This window comes from Heteronotia binoei, chromosome 21 (assembly GCF_032191835.1).
Source record: "Heteronotia binoei isolate CCM8104 ecotype False Entrance Well chromosome 21, APGP_CSIRO_Hbin_v1, whole genome shotgun sequence".
NCBI lineage: Eukaryota > Metazoa > Chordata > Lepidosauria > Squamata > Gekkonidae > Heteronotia > Heteronotia binoei.
Window position 1 is genome coordinate 132,068,692 of NC_083243.1, and position 22,360 is coordinate 132,091,051.

At 41.1% G+C, this 22,360-nt stretch overlaps 1 protein-coding gene across 1 annotated transcript in view; it reads right to left on the minus strand.

The window, feature by feature from the left end:
* Positions 1-17,119: 17,119 nt before the first annotated feature.
* The window catches only part of DCDC1 (doublecortin domain containing 1), a 777,962-nt gene continuing 772,721 nt past the window's right edge, over positions 17,120-22,360 (minus strand). The window contains exon 37 of the mRNA XM_060262385.1: positions 17,120-17,582. Coding sequence (XP_060118368.1) covers positions 17,511-17,582 — 72 coding nt within the window. The 3' untranslated portion in view covers positions 17,120-17,510. The remainder of the gene's footprint in view (positions 17,583-22,360) is intronic.

Below are 22,360 nucleotides of genomic sequence, written 5' to 3' on the forward strand. Positions count from 1 at the left end.
CCATTCCAGAGGGGCCTGAATGCCAGCATACTGGATCGAGCCCTCCAACAGGCTCGCCCTACCACGCTGGTAGGATTTTGCTTTTGTTTAGTTGTTCATAACATACTCTACTCTCCAGTTCCAAGAGTGTGTATTGCATTTGCTTAGAGTCTACCTTTAGTTCCTCACTTTTCCTTTCTAGATATTTTTTGTTCAATAAAGGTTAAGATCCAGGTACTAATCCCTTTTATCTCCTTCCATGATTTCACCCAGGACATTATTCTAAGTTTGTGCGTGTGTAAACACAACGTTGAAATATTCCGTACTCAGGGACTCTGAAAGTGCATATGTGTCGGCCACATGTATGCAGCCCCTTCACTCCCCTGGTAACACTTAGAGAAATTGCTGCCCAAACACTCCTAGGGTTAGAGGGAAGTACTTTGTATGGTTCATATCTGGGTCCTGACAAAGGAAGATACAATACTTTCTATCAATTTTTCCACAGTAGATAATAAGAAATAAAATGCCAAAGATGTCATACTTTGACAATCATGTTTTGACCATAACACTAAAGCTTAGTTTTCCACTATAATTACTTCTATGGAAATATCTAAATTTCAACAATAGAAGGTAATTGAATAAAATGCCACCAGGCAAGATAATGCTGAAGGAAGACACTGATTCAGAAACACATTTGTATTTTGACTGAATTCACTTAGCTTCTGGAGACATTTGTATTTTGGTGAGCCAGATCAGAAAGCCTAATCTTCTGCCATAGTTTATGTAGGCAGAACACATCTTCGTCTCTATAAATTGCATGCTGAACTACAAAGATACCACTCATGTGTAAGGTCATCAACAACATTTTTCTTGTGGAAGCAAAGTACATCAATAATATTTCTCTATAGCTTCCCCCCCTCTTTTTTGCTCAAAATATGTTCTTTTATTTCAAAAGCCACAGTGTGTTTATGGAACTTTTAACACCCTCATCCATACTGTAGCATTGAGCTCCAATGCTATAGTGTGTGTGTGGCGGGGAGGAATCAACATCACCATCAGCCTGTAGCTACAGTGGGGCCCACAGGGTCCCAGTCCCTCAACTCTAATACTAGCGCAAAGGACTTTGCCCCACCATTTACAATTCCCACCATGTTCTCAGCTTCCTTTTGCATGTGTTTCTCACCACCACCGGCACCTTCCCCGTCTTTCAAGCTCTCTCTTTGCCGTTGGGCACTCTTTGAAGCTCCTGCCCCCATGGCCCTGATCCAATCACAGGTATGCTAGGCAGGCAGGTGTCACCTCCAATCAAATGCTGTGTCTGCTTTCTTTTGCCTCCCTCTTGCAAACTGCCTATCCCTGGGAGACTGATTCTCTTGCCTTCCTCTCTCTTCCCCCCAGCTGCTGCTGCTTCTGTTCTGCATTACCTGTTTGTCCTATACAGCAGGGGTGGCCAACGGTAGGTCTCCAGATGTTTTTTGCCCACAACTCCCATCAGCCCCAGCCATTGGCCATGCTGGCTGGGGCTGATGGGAGTTGTAGGCAAAAAACATCTGAGAGCTACTGTTGACCACCCCTGCTATACAGGTTGAAAAGTGCTCCCTGCAGCAAGCAAGCCAGCTTGGTTGCATGCAAAGAGAAGAGGGGAGGAGGTCCACACATGCAATCAATAAGGAGAAAGATTCTGGAGGATCACAAAATATGTTAAAGAGTTCATAGGGTGCTCCTGTATGGAAATGGAACTCCAACATGATAATATTTTCCCTATTTACTGTGGTGGTGTCACACTAAACTGTCATCAGATTAGCAGTGCAGATAGGCAGGCAAAGCTGTATGAAAATATGATGGGATATAAATACCCCATAACGTGTGAAGAAGCATAGTAACAGGGTCTGTAGTTTGGTAATGACAGCAGATATAAGAATGTTTGGGATATTGTGCATGTGTTGCAAGATGTTGAATCCCACTGAAAATTTCCATATGTGCAGTTTTACTGATTCCCCCCCACCCCAGCTGTTCCTGGGGTTCTCCATACCCCAGGAGCAGCATTCGGAGGGCAATTAGGGCTGCACTGTGATGAGAAGGTTCTGCACACAGATATTTTCCCATTTGTGGAAATCTGGTATTTGTATTTGTTTGTTTGTTTACCTTAAATTTATATGCCACCCACTCTGCAAGAGGACTCAGGGCAGCTAACAGTCATATTAAAACCACAGTTTCAGTTACAATTTTAAAACAATACAACTTAATAACAACAATTTTTAAAGTATTTGGGGCTATGCAAGAATTTCAACATAGGCGGATCAGATTATTTGTGATGTCACAGTTCTTCTGATTGTCTGTTAGCGGTCCTTTTAATAGTATAGCTCTGTTAGTAGTCCTTTTCATAGTATAGTATATACTATAGTAGTCCTTTTGATAGTATAGTATATATAGTATAGCAAATCTGGTATCCAAACCATGTCATGTTAACACCTTGCTGATCATGATTGATTAGCTTGGATACAGGAAATTTATTATCTGTATGTACCCCATTATTAAATCAAAGGTCACAGAACTGACATTAGCCAGGGATTGCAGATAGCCACAAGATGCATTTTATTATGATAAACCAAAATATCACAAAAACCATATGGCAATGTTTGAATACACCAGAACTCTTCATCAGGAAGTATATTAAAAGGTGGTGATGGTGGTAGTGGTGAGATATTAAGGTCCCTTGACTGCAGTTGGTGTAAAACACTCTGCAGATTGAAACTGATAAAATAGTGCTGTGTGAAGCTGATATTATGTTTTGCAATGAAGATCTGGTTGGTATCCTCTGTGTAGTTAGAATACTGTACTAGGACTGGGCAAACACAGGTTCAAATCTCCATCTATCATTTGTCATAAAACTTACTGGGTGACCTTGGTCCAATCAGTCTTTCTTAGCTTAACCTACTTTATGGAGCTGTTGTACAGTTATACAGTTATAGGATGGAAAACCACCGCCTTCCCAAGATTGCTCTGTATGGCGAACTTTCCACCGGCCATCGAAATAGAGGGGCACCAAAGAAGAGGTACAAGGACTCCTTGAAGAAATCCCTTGGCACCTGTCGCATCAACCATCACCAGTGGTCTGACCTAGCCTCAGATCGCAAAGCATGGAGGCACACCATCCACCAGACTGTCTCTTCCTTTGAGAACGCACGCATAGCTGGTCTTGAGGACAAAAGGAGATTGAGGAAGAATCGCACTGCTACAGCACCAACCCCAAATCAGACTTTTCCCTGCAGCCACTGTGGCCGGATCTGCCTGTCCCGCATTGGTCTTGTCAGCCACCAGCGAACCTGCAGCAGACGTGGACTACTGCACCCTTCTTAAATCTTCGTTCGCAAAGTCAAGCCGAGAGAGAGAGAGACAGTTATAAGTGTTAGAGACACTTTGTCCACCTCTCCCAGCCCCTCCAGGAGATTCAATGAAAAAGAGCTGTCAGTCGGGAGTCTCCTTTAAAATATACAACGTTATTGATATCAAGAAAGAGGGGAGTCACTTTTCAACGAGCTCCCTGATCAGTTCCATACATGCCCTTTTATCCTCTACTCCTGGCCGATGAGTCCCTTCTCCTTTCCCCATAGGCTGAGGTACTCGGAAGATACAGCCTTACCCGGATGCCTACTTTATACTCCCTCCTTGATATGTACCCCTCCCATTACATACATTGCATGTGCATTTAAATTTACCTTTCTCTGAAGTAGGGGGTGTCAGTAAATATTCATTACTTGATTACGCCTGCGTACTTGCTACTTATTAGTCTCTATTGCTATTAATCTTTACTGTTGTCATGGCCTGTTCAACCGTGTCATTTCTTTTACTACAGTAGTTCTGCTTCTGCGCTTTAACAATGGCTAATACACCTGTTCTTATGGTTACTAAATGTTTGTGCTTTGCATACCTGGTTCTGCTTCTTGCATTTTTACAATCACTAAGACATTACATTGGTTCTTTCTTTGGAAAGTACCTTCTGTTTGTTTCAGCTCATTTCATCATTTCACTCCTCTCATAAGGCCAAAGGGGAGAACAATGTATGCTGTCTTGCAAACTTTGGAGGAAAGATGTGATTAAAATGTTCCAAATAAACCAACACAATTTTTGTAGCAAAGATATTCACAAATGAAGACTCAACCTTTATTACCTGCTCAATTATGAGAAAAAAATCAGAATAATCCTAGAAACTAACAGCTCAGCTGTTAGTAGTAATGGAATAGCTCCAAGTCAGGAGCATTCTCCTGCCAGGAGAAAAGGAAGTGGCTCTGTTTATCTACCTCTGAGCTGGATTAATGACCTGGAGTTAAGGGTAACCAGCAAGATGGGCATTAAAAATAGAAAATGAGATTCAATGTGAGCAAGTGTAAAGTGATGCATATTGGGGCAAATAATCCCACATATTCTGATGGGATCTGAGCTGGCACCAACTGTTCAAGAAAGAGATCTTGGGGTGGTAGTGGATAGCTCAATGAAAGTGTCAAGTTGACCCATTGTGTGGCAGCTGTGAATAGGGGGAAATCATTATTGGCCGTAATTAAAACAGGAACAGAGAATAAAACTGCTGCCATCATACTGCTCCTGTACAAATCTATAGTGAGACCATTCTTGGAATATTGTGTACACTTCTGGTCACTGCACTCCAAAAAGGATAGCTTGAAAAGGTGCAGAAAAAAGCAACCAAAATGCTCAGGGGACTACAGCAGCTGCCCTATGAGGACTGGTTAAAATGCTTAGAGATATAATTTAGCCTAGAAAGAAGGCAAGTAAGGAGAGACATGATGAAGGTTTATAAAATTATGCATGGCATGGAGAGAGTGGACAGGGAGAAACTCTTCTCCTCTCATAATACTAGAACCTGGGGTTATCCACAGAAGCTGAAGGGTGATAGATTCAGGACAGACATAATATTTCTTCATATAGCATCATTAATTTGTAGAATTTCCTGCCATAGGATGAAGTCATGACCTCCAGGTTCAAAAGCTTTAAAAGGCATGTAGACAAATTCATGGAGGACTGAGTTATCAGTGGCTACTAATCATAATGGATATTTACTCCCTCCAGTACCTGAGGTAGTATTTCTTTAAACCAGTCACTGGGGAGCCCAGGCAGGATGATGCTGTTGAGGTCTTCATGTTTGTGTTCTTCATAGAGGTAGCTGGTTGGTTACTGTGTGAACATAATGCTTGACTTGATGGATGTAATGATTTGAATTTATATGTGTGTTCCTTTAATTGTTGGTAAGTTGCAGTAGAGAGAAAGGGGAGTGAAAGAGAGTGAATGAGTGAGTGAGGTGATTGGTTGGTGACTGAGAGAGCATGGGTGTAACTAAGAAGTCTGTGTGTGTGAGAGAGAGAGAGGGAGGGAGAGGTCAGCAGTAATCTCTCATCAGAGTGACAGCAGTTAACAGTCAGTTGCATTGGAAAAAGTCCAGAAAAGGGCAACTAGGATGATTAAAGGTTTGCAACACTTTCCCTATGAAAAAAGGTTAAAACGCTTGGGGTCTTTAGCTTGGAGAAATGTTGACTGCAGGGTGACATGATAGAGGTTTACAAGATTATGCATGGGATGGAGAAAGTAGAGAAAGAAGTCCTTTTCTCCCTTTCTCACAATACAAGAACTCATGGGCATTCAATGAAATTGCTGAGCAGTCAGGTTAAAATGGATAAAAGGAAGTACTTCTTCACCCAAAGGGTGATTAACATGTGGAATTCACTGCCACAGGAGGTGGTGGCAGCTACAAACATAGCCAGCTTCAAGAGGGGATTGGATAAAAATATGGAGCAGAGGTCCATCAGTGGCTATTAGCCACAGTGTGTGTGTGTGTGTGTGTGTTTATATATATTGGCCACTGTGTGATACAGAGTGTTGGACTGGAAGGGCCATTGGCCTGATCCAACATGGCTTCTCTTCTGTTCTTATGTTGCGGTCAGCCAGCAATCTACAGAGTCTGAGAAGCAGTCTTCTGATTAAAATCTCATACTAGTGCAGTGAAAGGCATTAAGATTCTAGAGAAGAAAAGTAAAATACTTTAGAGGACAAATTAGGGGCTAGATAGAGACCCAAAACCTAATATTGTCAGAGTATTATAGGAGTGTGAGAGACAGAAGATCTCAGAACGTTGAGTTAGGAAGAGAAAGAGGATTTGAGAGTGAGGAGTGTGTTAAGGAAAAGAGTGACACCTCAGTCAGAAATTATTATTATTCACTGAAGAATTAAGCTATAAACATCTTGAAATCAATATGCTTATTATATAGAACATTTTATTTTGTTTTATATTATAAAAGTCTCATCCTCAGGGCCACATAGTCCAAAGAAGAAGCCTTAGAGCTTGGGCACAATTCAGTTGGGAATTAAGTGTTTGGAATTAAATTCCTAATGGCAGCATCACATATATTAAGAGGGAAGTTGTGACAGTGGGCCTTTGGTCTAATGCAGCATGGCTCTTCTCTTGTTCTTATGATTATCTTCTGCAAATCAAGCAATACTGCTTCTATGACACATCTTCCTTTTGGGTATGCCTGAAAACAGCTGGTGCATTATGAAGATACAGCATTAACAAAACCCTTCTTTGGATGAAACCTAGAATGTCCCTATGTCAGTGGGCAAAATATGTTTCTTCATTTCAGGTGAATCTAACCCAAATAGCTCACCCAGGTTCACCAGCTGTGGCACATTTCACAAGGGCAGAATCCTCAGAACAGAGAAAAAAGAATCTTGGGAGACTCTGTTTATCCCCATCTCCATTTAATATTAAATCTCTCAGCAGGAGTGTGGGACAGAAATAAGTGGGTCACTCAGCATTGCGGAGAAAATAAATGTCATTTTGCATGTTGTGTGGCGGTGAAAGTATAGTACTTTCATTTCAGCACAAAGACATTTTGCTGAAGCTCAGCACCAAGTAAGCACATCTCAGTTTATTTTCACTTTTACTGGAAAAAAAATTAAAATCCCAAATGGGAGGGTGTACAGTTTTTATAGACTCAGACTTTAGCAAATTGCTATGAAAGGAAAGGCTTTCTGAAGTGGAGGTAGTGACCTATTTCATTTATGTGCAGCAACCGGAATTAAATTTATTTCATCTTTAAAATGTAGCAGCCATTTGAACAATTTAACATAGGCTTTTTTCTGCTATTAATAGAGGCCATTAATAAGTAACATTTACAGGTTTGTGTGAGCTTTCACAGACTATGCAATGTGCTAACCCCAGCATAGATATGAACTGGAAGAGACCTCAGCAAAAATATATGGGCCATACTCTTCGTTGATATATACCAGCAGAATACTTGAAACTATTACTTATGTGAATTTATCTGAATGGTGCAATTGGTGGCATTTTTTTTACATAAATCATTTCTATTTCATATTGCAGCATTATTGCATATAAAACAGAAATCTAAGAATGTGCATCCATTCCTGCAGGGCCCTTACTTTTTCCACATCATTTATCTCTTTTTTCATCTGTCCATCTACCTCCCTCTACTTACCTCTTCCTCAAGTTTTAAGTCTACTGCCTATCTCAGAATCTTTTAGGCACTCCTGGTTCCATTCCCTTTCCATTTACCCACAATTCCTATCTAGACCTATGTAGACCCTGGTTGAAGCTGATCCCAAACTAAAATTTTCCACTGTTGAAAATTCACCCTGAATAGTTCAGATTTGTGAGTATTTTATGATAAACAAAGGCTTAATTGATGGGTAGAACTGGGAAGGTTGGAGGCAACAGGCAACTCCAGCAGCTCTAATAATTAAAGTATTCCCACAGCTGAATCTAATTGTGTTCTAAATTAAAATAAAGAAAAAAAACAGGTCAAAATACATTTGAGTGAACTGTAATCAGATATCCTGACATTCTTTAACATCAAAAAGCATCTGTGGGAAGGGAGATTTGGATCAAGGTAATGACACTCGGTTGAATTGTCTCTTTTCCTTGATAGAAATCAACATCACTTACACCCTGGATAGAAATCAGCACACCACTCACACTCTTAAACAGATAAGAAAGTGTGTGTGTAAATTGTGTTCATTTATTCATTTAGACACATAAACCCCACTTTTCCTTCCAAATGAGAACCCAAAGTGGCTTACATCATTCTCCCATCATGCATTTTATCCTCATAACAACCCTAAGTGGAAGGTTTGGCTAAGAGAATGTGAGGGGCTGGATATATGCACATACAGCCTTGTGTATGGATATATGTACACAAAGCCTAGTGTGGTCATTCCAATCCAAACTAGGGCTGTTTTGTAATTTTCAAAAGTTTACAACAAACTGAATAAAGTCAAATTTTGGAAATGTACAGATGGATAGTATATAAGTAACAAAGTAGATCTCAAAAAATAAGTTAAATAATTTCACACACAAACAAAAAAGAATGATATTGCTTTAGAATTAACAGACCTATTGAAAGGAATCAGGCAAGAAATAAAACAGAGACCCATTGCAATCATTAAGCACTGTAAATCAATTAGAAATACAGGAAGCAAGAAATGGAAATAAGAGAGCCTAATAAAAATTTAAAGAATATAGAAGAACATAAAATAAACAAAAATTACCACTCCTGTACCATAAAACAAGAACTAGGAGTAAAATAGCAAAGAATTAGAAGAGAAGTATAGACATTTGAAATTGAAAGAAGGAACTGCTGGCTTTTAATATGGAAAAAAATCAGGAAAAATGTGACCTACAGACTGGGACGGCGGGGAGGCACCACGGGCACTGGGAGGGGGGGAGTCCAATCTAGTGCCCCCACCTCCTGGCATCATAGCCAACCACCTAGTTTGCTTAGTGGGCAAGCCAGCCCTGGGCGGGGCAAGCTGCAGCCCCACGGCAACATGTGCAAAATCAGGCAGAAGAGCCACAGGGAAAAGGAGCACAGAGTTGGGACAAAGGCTACTGAGGAAACAGTCACAGTTTGACATATTTAAATTGCAACTGAAATGTTTATCACTTTTCACTAAGATTTGGATTGTGTGGCTCTACATTCACACTTAGCAACATTATACCTTGTGCCAATAAATAGGGGTGAGGTAAATAGCTTGGTGTGTTAACGCACAGTTTTATTGACAGACATCTCATTGTATGCTTCCCCTGCTTATGCTTGCCTCCCCTTCGCCTTTACTTCCTTCATCATCATTTTGGTGCCAAATTTTAGACTGAACTTTTTCGGACAGGGATTTGTCTCCTTGTAGTCTGTGAAGTGCCACACATGGGATGTGCTATGTAAACCTAAAACAATATTTGATATGTGATATCGGATAAGCTTTGCAGGATAAAATGGAGGTAAGGCAAATGATGTAAGCTGCTCTGGGTCTGTACAGGGGAGAAAGGGAGAATATAAATGAAATATATAAATGCCAAAATAAAAATTATAGAACGTTGATTTCACATTTCTACAGTAATTAGGATTCAAAAATAGATTCTCATATCCCTGGAATGGAATGTGATCTCCCTCTAATGATCTCTCTCCATTTAAAGGGAAAATATATATATGGACATTTTAATGCACAAGTTCTTGCAAGTCAATGAGTGGAATTAATTGTAAATAGAAACTTCTAATTTCTTAAATCTAAGGATTGGGATATACATGAAAGAATACACCACCTAGTGGAGTGAATGGCACCTTAAACAACATTATTTTAAAGGAAGCTTCAGTCCTTCCAACCAGCGCCAAGTCTCAAATTTTTTTGGGGGGGAAGGGGGGAAAGAGGTCACTGTGAAGTTTTGAGGACAATATCTTCAGTTAGGTTCAGAAGCCAATAGGCCAATTCTATTTCAAAAATGAATTTTAAATATTTGTTGTTGTTGTTCAGTTGCACAGTTGAGTCTGACTCTTTGCAACCCCATGGACAAAGTCACGCCAGGCCCTCCTGTCTTCCACCATCCTCCAAAGTCTGCTCAAATTTGTGTTTGTTACATCAGTAATGCTGTCCAGCCATCTCATCTTTTGCTATCCCTTTCTTCTTTTGCCTTCTGTCTTTCCTAGCATCAGGATCTTCTCCAGTGAATGCTCCCTTCTCATTCGGTGGCCAAAGTATTTGAGCTTCAGCTTCAGCATCTGACCTTCCAGGGAACAGTCTGGGTTGATTTCCCTTAGGACTGACTGATTGGCTCTTCTTGCAGTCCAAGAGATTCTCAAGATTCTTCTCCAGCACCATATTTAGTTATTGTTATGGACAAATACTAAGAAACCTTTTATGAAAAGCTATATGTTTGCCCTCTGTAGCCTTGATTTTCCACTATTCTGTTTATGAGTTTTAGGGTCACAAAGAAAGTGTTTTTCTTTGATTCACACTTCATTGCTATTTTTTCATGCTGAGATAAAGCACAGTGGGAACAGGTGCTCCTTCAAAGGATGAGAAGATGTAAAGTGATGTAGCCCACCATTGATTTGTAGACAAATATGGACAAGCACCTCACAGTATCAGAGTCATGAGATTGCAACACACCAGACATTACTGTGAATTAACAACTGAGGTAACTGGAACGATTTCCAGGCTTAAATTAAGAATGTTTGAATATTCGGGGGGGGGGGGGGGGGTTGTAATACTGAACATATGCTGCAAAGGCAAAAATATTCTATTTCAATTACTTCTATTAAAATATTGTAATATTACTTGTTCCTGCCCTCACTGGAAATATTTAGGAGGCACTGCTAGGTCTGTTTGTATGCTATGGCTTTTGATGGACCATGAATAGTAGGCAACCTTTTGTAGAGAAGATGTTCTGGGTTTGTTGTTTTATTTTGATTTGAACTTGTAATTTTTAAATTATTAATGCAAACCATCTTGAGCCAAGAGGAAACACGGAGTAAAAATATTTTAATAAACAAACAGACACCTGAATTTTTTTCATTAACTAGTCATATCACTGCACCACAGACACACAGAAGGCAAGAATCTGGTTTAATGTTTCTTTGGATCTACATTGTAGGAATGTTACTGCATAGAAAAAGTGTGTGTCTCTTCAGATAATGAGATCCTGCATAGTAGAGAATCAAAGCAAATGTCCAAATACTTATTATTTGTTCCCACTTGAGTGATTGTACTAATACATCCCCTACACTTTCATCATAATATAAACTAATGAGATTAAATACCACTTTAATGAAAACGTGACATCTTCTGTTTAACGATTTATTTCTGTTTAAATCACACTTGATAGCACAAGCAGGGAAGCTTGCAACTCCAGCCAAAGCACTTTTGTATTCGAAACAATGATGATTAATTTTTTTTCCCAAATCCACAAGAATGCTTTGAGAAGATCCCAACCACATAGAGATGTTCTATCTTTCACCTCAATGATCTCAAAAGTGAAAAGGAACAGGTGGGACCCTAGTGCTCAAAAACAATTTTATATTTAAGAAAATATGTGATTAACCATTGATTTGTCTAGTGCCCAGCCTTTTTGGGACCAGTTTTGTGGAAGACAATTTTTACACGGACTGTGTGTGTGTGCGATGGTTTCAGGATGATACAATAGTTCACTTTATTTCTATTATTTTGGTGTGGTGGTGAAGTGTGCAGACTCTTACCTGGGAGAACCAGGTTTGATTTCCCACTCCTCCACTTGCACCTGCTAGCATGGCCTTGTATCAGCCATAGCTCTCACAGAGTTGTCCTTTAAAGGGCAGCTTCTGTGAGAGCTTTCTCAGCCCCACCACCGCACAGGGTGTCTGTTGTAAAGGAGGAAGTAAAGGAGATTGTGAGCCACTCTGAGACTCTGAAATTCGGAGTGCAGGGCAGGATATAAATCCAATGTCTTCATCATCATCATCATCATCATATTATTGTTATTACTACATTGTAATATATAATAAAATAATTATACAACTCATGGCCCAGTTGCTAACAGGCCATGGCCTGGGGGTTGGGGACCCCTGGTCTAGTGTGAACAGGTAATATTCTTCAAAGAATTTTGCTACAGCTTTTCAATATGCACTGTTTTCTTATGCAGAGGCTGTGTTCCTAGGCCCTTGGTGTATGCTGCCAATGTAACTGGTATTGACCAGAGCAGGCTGAGAGAGCTCTCACAAAAGGATAACTCTGCGAGAGCTATGACTGATCCAAGGTCATTCCAGCAGCTGCAAGTGGAGGAGTGGGAATTCAAACCTTGTTCTCCCAGATAAGAGTCTGCACACTTCACCACACTAAACTAATAGAAATAAAGTGCACTATCATACCATCCCGAAACCATCCCCCCCACCCTGGTCTGTGGGAAAATTGTCTTCCACAAAACTGGTCCCTGGTGTCAAAAAGGTTGGGGACTGCTGGACCAGAGGACCCTGTGCCTGGAAACAGTCTTCAGTCTCTCTGGAATTAGCTAAGGTCTACCCTTTTCATGGGAGTTGAATCTACCACGCTGCAGAAGAAAATCTGTTGGGAACCCTGGTTTTGAGCCTGGATTGTATATTTTTTAAAATAAAATCACTTAGAATTTAAAAGTTATATAATTATTCACATTGTGGCATAAAGGTCCTTGATGCATTGGTCAAGGAAAATCCATATGGAACAGCCACTGAGAAAATCCTCGTGCTATGACTCATCCAATACCACAAGTACTTTTTTCTTGTTATATTTTTAGCTCACCCTTCCTCCAAAGAGTTTAGCACTGCGTAAATCTTTCTCCTTTACACCATGTTATCCACACATCAGCTTGGTCCAAGGTCACTCAACAAGCTTCATTGCTGAGTAAGGTTTTGCACCCAGGACGCTCAACCTAGTCCAGCACTTATTACTATATCACATCGAATCTCATTGAATTACACTCTCAAGAGAATGATCTAGGAACATGTTGAAGGCATAATTTAGACCACCACATTCCCAGATTAAAATGAACAAGAAGCATTTGCGGGACAATCACTTTATGTTCCATCCCAATCAAGAGTGTCTTGTATGATGCACACCTGCCCATAACATAATCAAGTCCTTAATCAACATGATAATTATTGATAACAGGACAACAGAGAGAGAGAGATCAGTGGATTTTCTTTAGACTACTAATGGGTGGATTTGTTGTTGTTCAGTCGCACAGTCGAATCCGACTCTTTGGGACCCCATGGACAAAGTCACGCCAGGCCCTCCTGTCTTCCACCATCCTCCGAAGTCTACTCAAATTTGTGTTACATTTAGCTTAATGGGACAACTTCCAGTGGGAACTGTTTAAATGCTTGTTGATTGTTTGTTACCCCATTTTTGTGATTTATTAGCTTTTTATTATATTCTCCAGTGTTGGTGTATTGCCTTTTAATCTGCCTTTTGTCCTTGCTTTTCTTTTTACTATCTATTCTCAATAAAGATCAAATCTAGTTCAATACAAAGTTGCCTTTTTATCACTCTCTTGCTCATAGTTTCTAAAGAAATATCACCCATCATGTGTAGACGCATACTTTAGATTTTAAAGTGGGGTTGCAAGGTGTGCCTATAAAGGCCACACACGGCTTCCTTGGAAACAGAAGAGCACACTCCAACACTAGCAACCAGTATAGTTGCAGTCACAAGTTATTTTCAGTTGCTCTAATACTGAGACCTTTTTTATACATTTTATTTCCATTGGGTCTGGCCCCATAATGCTTTGGGTATTGTGCTTTTTTTTCTGCACTTGTTTGGGTATCTCTAGGAGTAGGTTAGAATTTATCTTTTTTTCCTGATGTTTTCCAGCTCCACTTTTTGTGTGGAGTTTTTTCACCTGCCAATCTAGATTTGCTGTATTTCTCATTTTGTTTTCTGCTGCCCTGGTTTTTTCACAACTCCATGTCACACCATTCCCTTCAAGCCCCATCTTCCTCCCTTCCTCATCCCCCCATTCATTCTTCCCCCTCCTTGATTGCCATCCACTCTAAGAAGCCAAAATACAGTTTTCAATTATTTGCAATTTCAACTTCAGCAAGAAAATGAGGCAGTTTACCTTCAGATTCCTCCCCTCAAAAAACGTTCATGATGTAGAACCTACACAGAATGCAATACTGTTTAGGTATGGAGTTTCAGGCTGCAACCTCTTGCCCTCTTATTTGGGAAGAAACAATCCCCAGTACATGTAGCTATGTAGCTACAAAATACTCAAAAAGATGCTTGCGTGAGGTATGGGGGTGCTTCCTATGATGCGCAAGTAACAGTGAGTTCATGAGTATAATAAACACTTGTCAGCATCTTTTTACAATCAAAGAAAAAGGCTCATTTAAAAAAAATGCAAACATCACAGATTAAAATTTACACTGTCTTCTGAATGTGTATGAGAATGCAGATGGTTTATATCAAGAGAAGCAGAATCTTAATCCAAACCTTCTTCAGACAGTGTTAGGGATGGGGAAGAAGAAGATATTGGATTTATATCCCACCCTTCACTCCGAATCTCAAGTGTCTCAGAGTGGCTCACAATCTTCTTTATCTCTCCCCCCCCCCACAACAGACACCCTGTGAGGTGGGTGGAGCTGACAGGCTCTCTCAGAAGCTACCCTTTCAAGGACAACCTCTGCCAGAGCTCTGGCTGACCCAAGGCCATTCCAGCAGGTGCAAGCGGAGGAGTGGCGAATCAAACCTGGTTCTCCCAGATAAGAGTCTGCACACTTAACAACTACACCAAACTGGCTCTCATGAACTGGTTCATGAAATAACATTCATAATGAATTTTAGCCAGCTCATGGTTCACAAATTGACATTTGTAACCCGTCAAACTTTCCACAAACTTTCAAGTGGTTTGTGATGATTTGTGAATGGATACATTTCCAGACAGACTGTCTCTGCTCAATCAAAATGTTTACCAGATTTCAAAGCAATATAACTTGGAGGGCATGTAGAGGAGCATCAGTGGAAGGCTTCCTGCACATTTATGTATCTAATTTTCCCAGAGTCCATTCTATACACTCCTGAACCTGCACATGTCACTTCCCCGGAAAGCACTTTCCAGGGGGCACCTCCTTTAGGAGGCCATAACTTGGACCCTGTAAATCCAATTCTCACCAAACTTAAAGAGCAGGTAAAGGACCATAAGGGAAAGGTCAGCTGTGAGTTTTGTATCTCTAGCATGCCATGAGGGGGGGGGGATTCTATTGTATCACAACCCAAACCAGTGCAAAAGGAGCTGAGAGTAGGACCTTCTACAGGCAATGCAGATGCTTACCAATGATGTCCTTAACACACAGTGCAGTTCTAAGCAAAGTTGCACACTTCTGTAGTCAGTGAACTAAGAAGAGTGTAACTCTCTTTAGTAGCTTCTAATATTTAGAAACAACACATTTATCTCCAGATAGATTCTCTGTGCAAAATTTCAGACTGATAGGACAAATCATTATTATTATATGGTGGGTGGATTTTTCAGGCATTATAACAGAGAACCAAAACCCTAATTTAACAAGGCTGCCATTCTTGTGGCTATATAATGTTTGCATTTCTTCAATAGTAGGGAAAATATTCTCCTGTCTTTCATTATAATTATCTAGATATGTCTTTGTTCCTACCATACAAGTCAATGTAGAAAACTTACAGATTTAATTTTATTTATCTTGTCAGTGAGAAAACGCAGTTAGCAGAATTTTGGAGTATTATTAACGAAATATTTGGAACATTTCACACATTAAAAAGGGCTACCAAATCAATTTTTATGTTTTGAATTGGAACTGAACCCAAGTGTTGAAAATGCTGCAATATCTGAATCCCCCTTGAAGGAACAGGCGATGCTTGGACTTGGTCTTAATCAGAGCTTTTTTTGAGCAGGAACACACAGGAATGCAGTTCTGGTTGGCTTGGTGTCAGGGGGTGTGGTCTAATATGCAAATGAACATGCTGGGCTTTTTTCTACAAAAAAGCTCTGCGTGAAAAAAGATGATATTGGGGTGTGTGGCCTAATAGGCAAATGAGTTCCTGCTAGGCTTTTTCTACATAAAAAGCCTTGGTCTTACTGCTGGATAAGCAGGTGGCAGCTGTGGCAAAGAGTGTGTTTTATGACTTTATACTGGTTAGCCAACTGCAGCCTTTTTTGAGCACCAAAGATGCAGACACTGTGGTTGCATGTCATGGTTACATCTGGATTAAATTACTGCCATGTTTTCTATATGGGGCTGCCCTTGAAAAGTGTTCAGAACTTCAGTTGGTACAGAGTGCCATAAGTGGGTCATAGGAACCATATCAGCCCAGTCTTGGCCCATTTACACTGGCTCCCAATTTGTTTCTGGCCACATGTCAAGATGCTGGTGTTGTCTTTCAAAGCCCTATACGATTTGGGACCGACATACCTGAAGGGCCACCTATTCACTTATGAACCTACTAAGCACATCTTTGGAAGACCTGCTTTGGGTGCCCCGCACCTTTTAAGGTTAGCGAGAGCAACCCAGGAGAGGGCCTTTACAAAAATGGTGCCAAAACTCTAGAACTCTCTCCCCAGGAAGATTTGCCTGTCTCCTTTTGTTGCCATCATCAAACAGATTACATTTTTTGTTGTTTCATTTGGTATTCTCTCTTTCCTGACCAATGCTGAGTTTTAAAAATTTTTGTATGTATTTTAACTTTGTTTTAACTTGTTTTGTGTGTTTCTTTGGGGGGGGGTGTAATTTTAAGTAGTTTTATCATGTGTGTTTTAATTTGTTAGCCACCTTGGCGGCTCTTGTGAAGGCAGAAAGGTGAGATATAAATTTTGTAAATAAACTGGAATCCATATTTCTCAAAATCTGAGTTTTCAACAATTAAAAAACAAGATCATAAATGTGGAATGAAAAGAGGCAAATAGAATATTTCTTATCTGACCCATGCACAGTAACTCAAAGTTCTGACAATTTAGTATTGTAACATGGCACAAATATTTTTGGAAACATTTAGTTCTGGAAAACAAACTCAGATGTGTATGGGGACCTCCTCCATCCAGAATAACTTCCTCGGTAAATTTCAGAGAGACTTAATTACTTGGCTTGCACAGTTTCTATTACCTGAATTTAATTTAACCATCTTTGTATACAAGAAATCCTTAAGAACGTTAGCATACATATGGATTGTTGGGCATATATAACTTTGGTAAGGATATTTAACTATAAAAGAACAAAGATCAGGGACATTTCTAAAAACACCTTTAATATTTTATGTTATAACAAAACTGTAATCAGGATATTTATATTTTCCAAGATTTAGAAATGCAACTCTCAAAAATACATATCAGCGTTTCTGATTTCTAATTTAAGTTATAACATACAATTTCAGAGGCACTAAAAATTATTTTCCATTACTTATCTTTTTTCTTCATATTGTAATTTAATTTTACTTCTACTTCGTGTAGCTTGCAAACCAATACTGAGAATGTAATCTCACTTATTCTTTTCTTAAATATAGTAATACTTCACTCTTAGCTAGCATTTCCAACACACTCAAAAGTATTGCCCAGATACTGAATTCTCACACCAATACATTGTAGAGCAGTCAAAAGAAAGTCAATCCAGTGCAATTTTCTTGCAGAAAATTTTACATTCACTAAAGTGGATGTGCTGATAAAATGTCTGCAAAAATCTATTCAACTTACGTAATAGCAATTAAATTAAAACTGAAGGAGGCTTTTCATTTTTCTGGAAATATTCACTGATGGCCAAAGAATTTTCTTCTTTCTGGGAAAAAAGGGAGGGGGGAATCAATAAATCATTTGGTTAATTAGGGGGAAGGAGAAAAGACAAACACTAATTTGTCAGAACAGGTGCATTAAGTTTGATAATGTTTTTAAAAATTATAGAAGCAGTTTCTTCAAATTCTGATGTGAGTTATGAAAGCTAATTTTCTTTTCATAGCTGTGTGATAAAATTTTATCCACATTATAAAAAGAACCTTTACAAAAATGACCGGAAATCTGAACTACCTGGCCATGCAATAAAAACACATTCCACTGTTGCAAAGTGTCAGACAAGCTAGGTTTAGCTAGAAATTGATCAATAAGTCTTTTTATACTTGAGTGCATTCACTTTTTTATATAGGATAATAGTTTTTTTAATGGGTTTTCCATTAATACTAGTCTTTACAGTTAGCAAGAAAAGGCAGACATATAAAAAGAGACAGGAACAGCAAAAAAAACCCTATAGTATTTTAATAGCGTATTTTAACATACTAAGAAGTGCTATGTTGCACTATTAAAAAAACAAAAACAGGCATAATCTTAAGCACTGACTGTTCTAGCAGTGTTAAAAGGATGTAAATGCAATTGAAACATACAACTTGGAAGAGATGCACCCTTTATTCTGGGAAAATCCAGGGGTATAAGCATGTCTACATTTGATAACATTAAATGAAAATGTAGCTACTTCTTGTGATGTTTCAACAGGCACATTTCTCAAAACATTTTGCTGACTAGCAAACAGCTTCATTTTGGAGCTCTCATGCTCTTTTGATGGATTTCACTGTCTGCCTTTAATATTTCAAATTTTCCCTTTTTTGACATTTAACAATGCCTCTAAGCTGTAGGAAATAAAAATTTACAGAGGAATAAAAGTGGGCTGCTGTTTTTACACGCTTTTTGTAAAACTGGAGCTACACTTGCTATATTCAGGTTATGTGCTCAATATACAGCTTGGAACAGTTTGCAAGCTGACCTTCTCAGCCATTGAATACTTTTATTAGGGCTTCTAGTTCTTCTGATGCCGTACTGTAAAAGCAGGACCTAAGCAAGTGGTAGATGAGAATGTTACCAGTTTCACCATTTAACTGAGAGGGAAATTATCAGTTAACAAAAACCCTGTGCACTTACACAAAAACTGTGAGGCAATTTTCTCTCATCCACAGTTTAGAGAGCAGAAACACACAGGAGAACTGAAGAGTCATCCTGATGACAGACAAGGAATTTCTTTTACACTCGGCAGCTACAGGTGGTTTAGGAATCCTGATGCATGAGTATGATGGGATTATTCAATTTACTGCAGATATATGTTTGAAATTACTTCAGAAGTAGAAGCCACAAGATCCTGGATGCATTACACATGCATGGGAGCATCCAGCGCCACACTTCTGGATGCTGTTCAATGTGAATTGGGCCCTTCTATTATCCCAATTGCAGCAGACATGGAGGCCACTGCTCTTTAAAAAAGCACTAGCAATGTCTGCTGCATGTCAATGCCTAGAACAGTATTCCCAATCTCCTGAAATCAGGAATATGTCCATAACTAAGACCAGAGATACACTTCACTATTATACCTGAAACAGAGTACTCAAACTGTATGAAAGAGAAAATTACCCATCCTGAAAAGAATCCTGTCAAGTTTCTGCAAGAGTTACTGATCTAGGTATGTTTCCTCATTGGAAGATGTCAATCTAGAGCAATGGGTGGATGCAGTCTACATTTCCTGCTAACCAAAAGGAAGGGGTAAGTTTTGTCAGTTCCTCTTTCCTGCTGCAAGGAACCAATATGCCACTCGTTCCATTTCTGAGAGTCCACTGGGGCAGCATTTCACAGAGATCAGTGGACTGCAGCAGGAGGAGAAAAGGCAGGGAAATTTGTTTGTCTGGCAGAAGTGCCACACATTAGCAGAAAATTAGTCTGCTCCCATGATTCATGAAGACTCAAGAACATCCTCTCCTGAGGATGAGTAATTTTACTAAACATCTGGAGTGATGGACTCCAATCCAATCATACTATTCCTACCCTGATGACTCTGCAGATCAGTGAAGAAATACAGGTACAGACATGCAGTGAACCTGACTGCTTCATTACACATTGAAATAATCAACACAAAACAACTGAAAGGGTATTTAAATATCATATGGTGGAGCTATGAAATGAACATGAGATATAGCAATCAAACCATCAGCTCAGATTTTATGCTCACTTAACTCACACCCTGTGACAAACTAATAGAATCATGGATCTTCATGTTTGGAATGGTACGGAGACATACAAAAACTGCTTTCAAATAGCAAGTGACTCCCTAGACAGAAGTTTGCAAAATACAGAGAGAGAGGCAGGTAGAAAGAGTTGCAAGTTGGCTGAAAATGAAGTACCTTGAGATGCAAGAATTCTCTTAGGGAGGGGGCTGATGTGGGATAGTGGATCTGCTCAATTGTAGATGTGTCTCTTTGACTTCACTTTACCATGTTGGTATATTTGTAAACAGGGTGTTTTTTTTGTAGCAGGAACTCCTTTGCATATTAGGCCACACACCCCTGATGTAGTCAATCCTCCTGCAGTGTAATGTACTGAGTTACGAGACTTGTAGAAGGCAACATGCTTTATTGGTGAGTACATCATAAAGAGAAGATGGCGGGGTCAGGTCCCCGATTATATACATCTCCCAGAACAACCCTCTTGCCTGGCCAGGTCCAATCCTGGCCACTTAAACTTCCCGCCACAGATCTTCATAGGCAGAGTGTATTTACGTCCTAACATCTGGTGACCTGCGGTCTCCCACTGGTCACTTTTGCGCACGCTTTGTTGCAATTCAGGGACCGAATTGCAATACACAACACTCCTCCCCCCCCCCCTAGTTCAAGAAACATAGTCTTTCAAGTAAGCCGGTGCCCTTCATTCCCTACTCGACCTCCTAGGTTTTATTTGGGGAACTGAAGCGGCTGCTGTGGCTGCGGGGGCTGCTGGTTCCTCGTTGTGGGTTGCAGCTAGGAGAGCGCTGTCCGGTGTCTGCTCCAGGACCTCTCCTTGCACCCCCACGGGGAAGGGGTCGCTCCAGCTGCTGCTGGGCTCCTCCGCCTGCAGAGTCAGCATGGCTGGCACTGGCTGGGTGGTCTCTGGTGGTGTTACTGCTATTACCCCGCTACCTGCTCCCCCGGTCTCTGCCTGTTCTTCCGGCATGGTGCGGTGGTGCAGCTGATCAATGTGCCTCCTCAGGATCTGGCCCCCCTCAGACAAGACCTCGTAAGAGTGGGACCCAGTGACCCGCAGCACCCGGGCTGGTAACCACTCCCACCCACTTGCAAAGTTCTTCGCGTAGACCGGATCCCCAGGAAAGAACCCCCTAGCGGCTTCACTTCTCTCGGGGGAACTGCAGAGGTCCAGGGCCCAGTCTGGATACAACCTATCTAGCCTAGTGGTCAACTTCCTCCCCATGAACAGCTCTGCTGGGCTTAAACCGGTGACTAGGTTGAGGGTGATCGGTTCCCAAATAGGAAGGCTGCCAGGCGGTGGTCCGAATCCCCCTGTACTATGCGACCCAGGGCCTCCTTGGTGGTGAGCACCATGTGCTCTGCTTGGCCATTGGTGGCTGGATGGAAGGGAGCAGACCATATGTGCTGGATGAGGTACCTATTCAGGAACTCCTGCAAGTCCTGGGAGGTAAAAGCAGTCCCGTTGTCCGTGACTAAGGTGTCGGGGATCCTGTGGGTGCAAAAGACCCTTCGTAGGGTTCTGACCACGGCCGCGGTGGAGGTTGAAGCTACGGGAATCACATCCAACCACTTCGTGTAGGCGTCCACCAGGATAAAGAATATGTGGCCCTGGTATGGCCCCACAAAGTCTAGGTGTAGCTGGGACCATGGCACACGATTGGACTCCCAGCAGTGGATGGGGGCGCTGGGCGGATCTGGCTGGGACCCAAGAACTCCACCCTCGGCACCCCGAGAGAGCACCTCTTCCTCTTCACCTTAAGTCCCGCTGTTTGAAAGTGGCGGAGTACTTCTTGCAGACGGCAGCTAAACTCCTCGGCGTCCAGGGCAGCGATCAAAACGTCATCGAAAAAGGGTTGCACTCCGGAAATCCCTTTAAGGAGAGAGTCCATTATGCCCTGAAAGAGTCCCGGAGCCGCACTAACCCCAAATTGCAATCACCACACTCTGAAAACTCTCCTGTGCATCACTATTGTTTGAGCCTCTGCTGTCTCTGCATCCACTAGGAGCTGCTGGTATGCCTGCGCCAGGTCCAGCTTCCCAAAAACCTTAGAGCCAGCTAAGGATGCGAGAATATGTCCGACCACTGGGACGGGGTATGGGTTGTCCTGGAGCACTTTATTTATTGTGCATTTATAGTCTGTGCATATGCGCACATCCCCATTGGGCTTCACGGGAGTGACTATGGAGGTCTCTCATGCTACATAGGATACCGGCTCTAGCACTCCCTGGGCCACGAGGCGGTCCAGTTCAGCTTCTATTTTTGGTTTTAGAGTGAACGGAACTCGCCTGGCCTTCAGCCTTATTGGTCTCACTTGGGGGTTGAGCTGTAAGGTGATGGGAGGCTCCTTGTAGCAACCCAGGGACCCATCAAATACCTCTGGAAATTCCTGGCACACCTTTTCAAAATTGTGCGTTTGTACCTGCTGCACCCCAACTATTTGTATGCCCAGAGGTCTAAACCAGGCCAACTCCAGTAATGCGGTGAGCTGTCCAGTACACCCTTAAAGTTGTCCCTCACAGTGGCCCATCCCAGAATCGGTACAGGGTTTTTCTGGAAGTCTCGCAG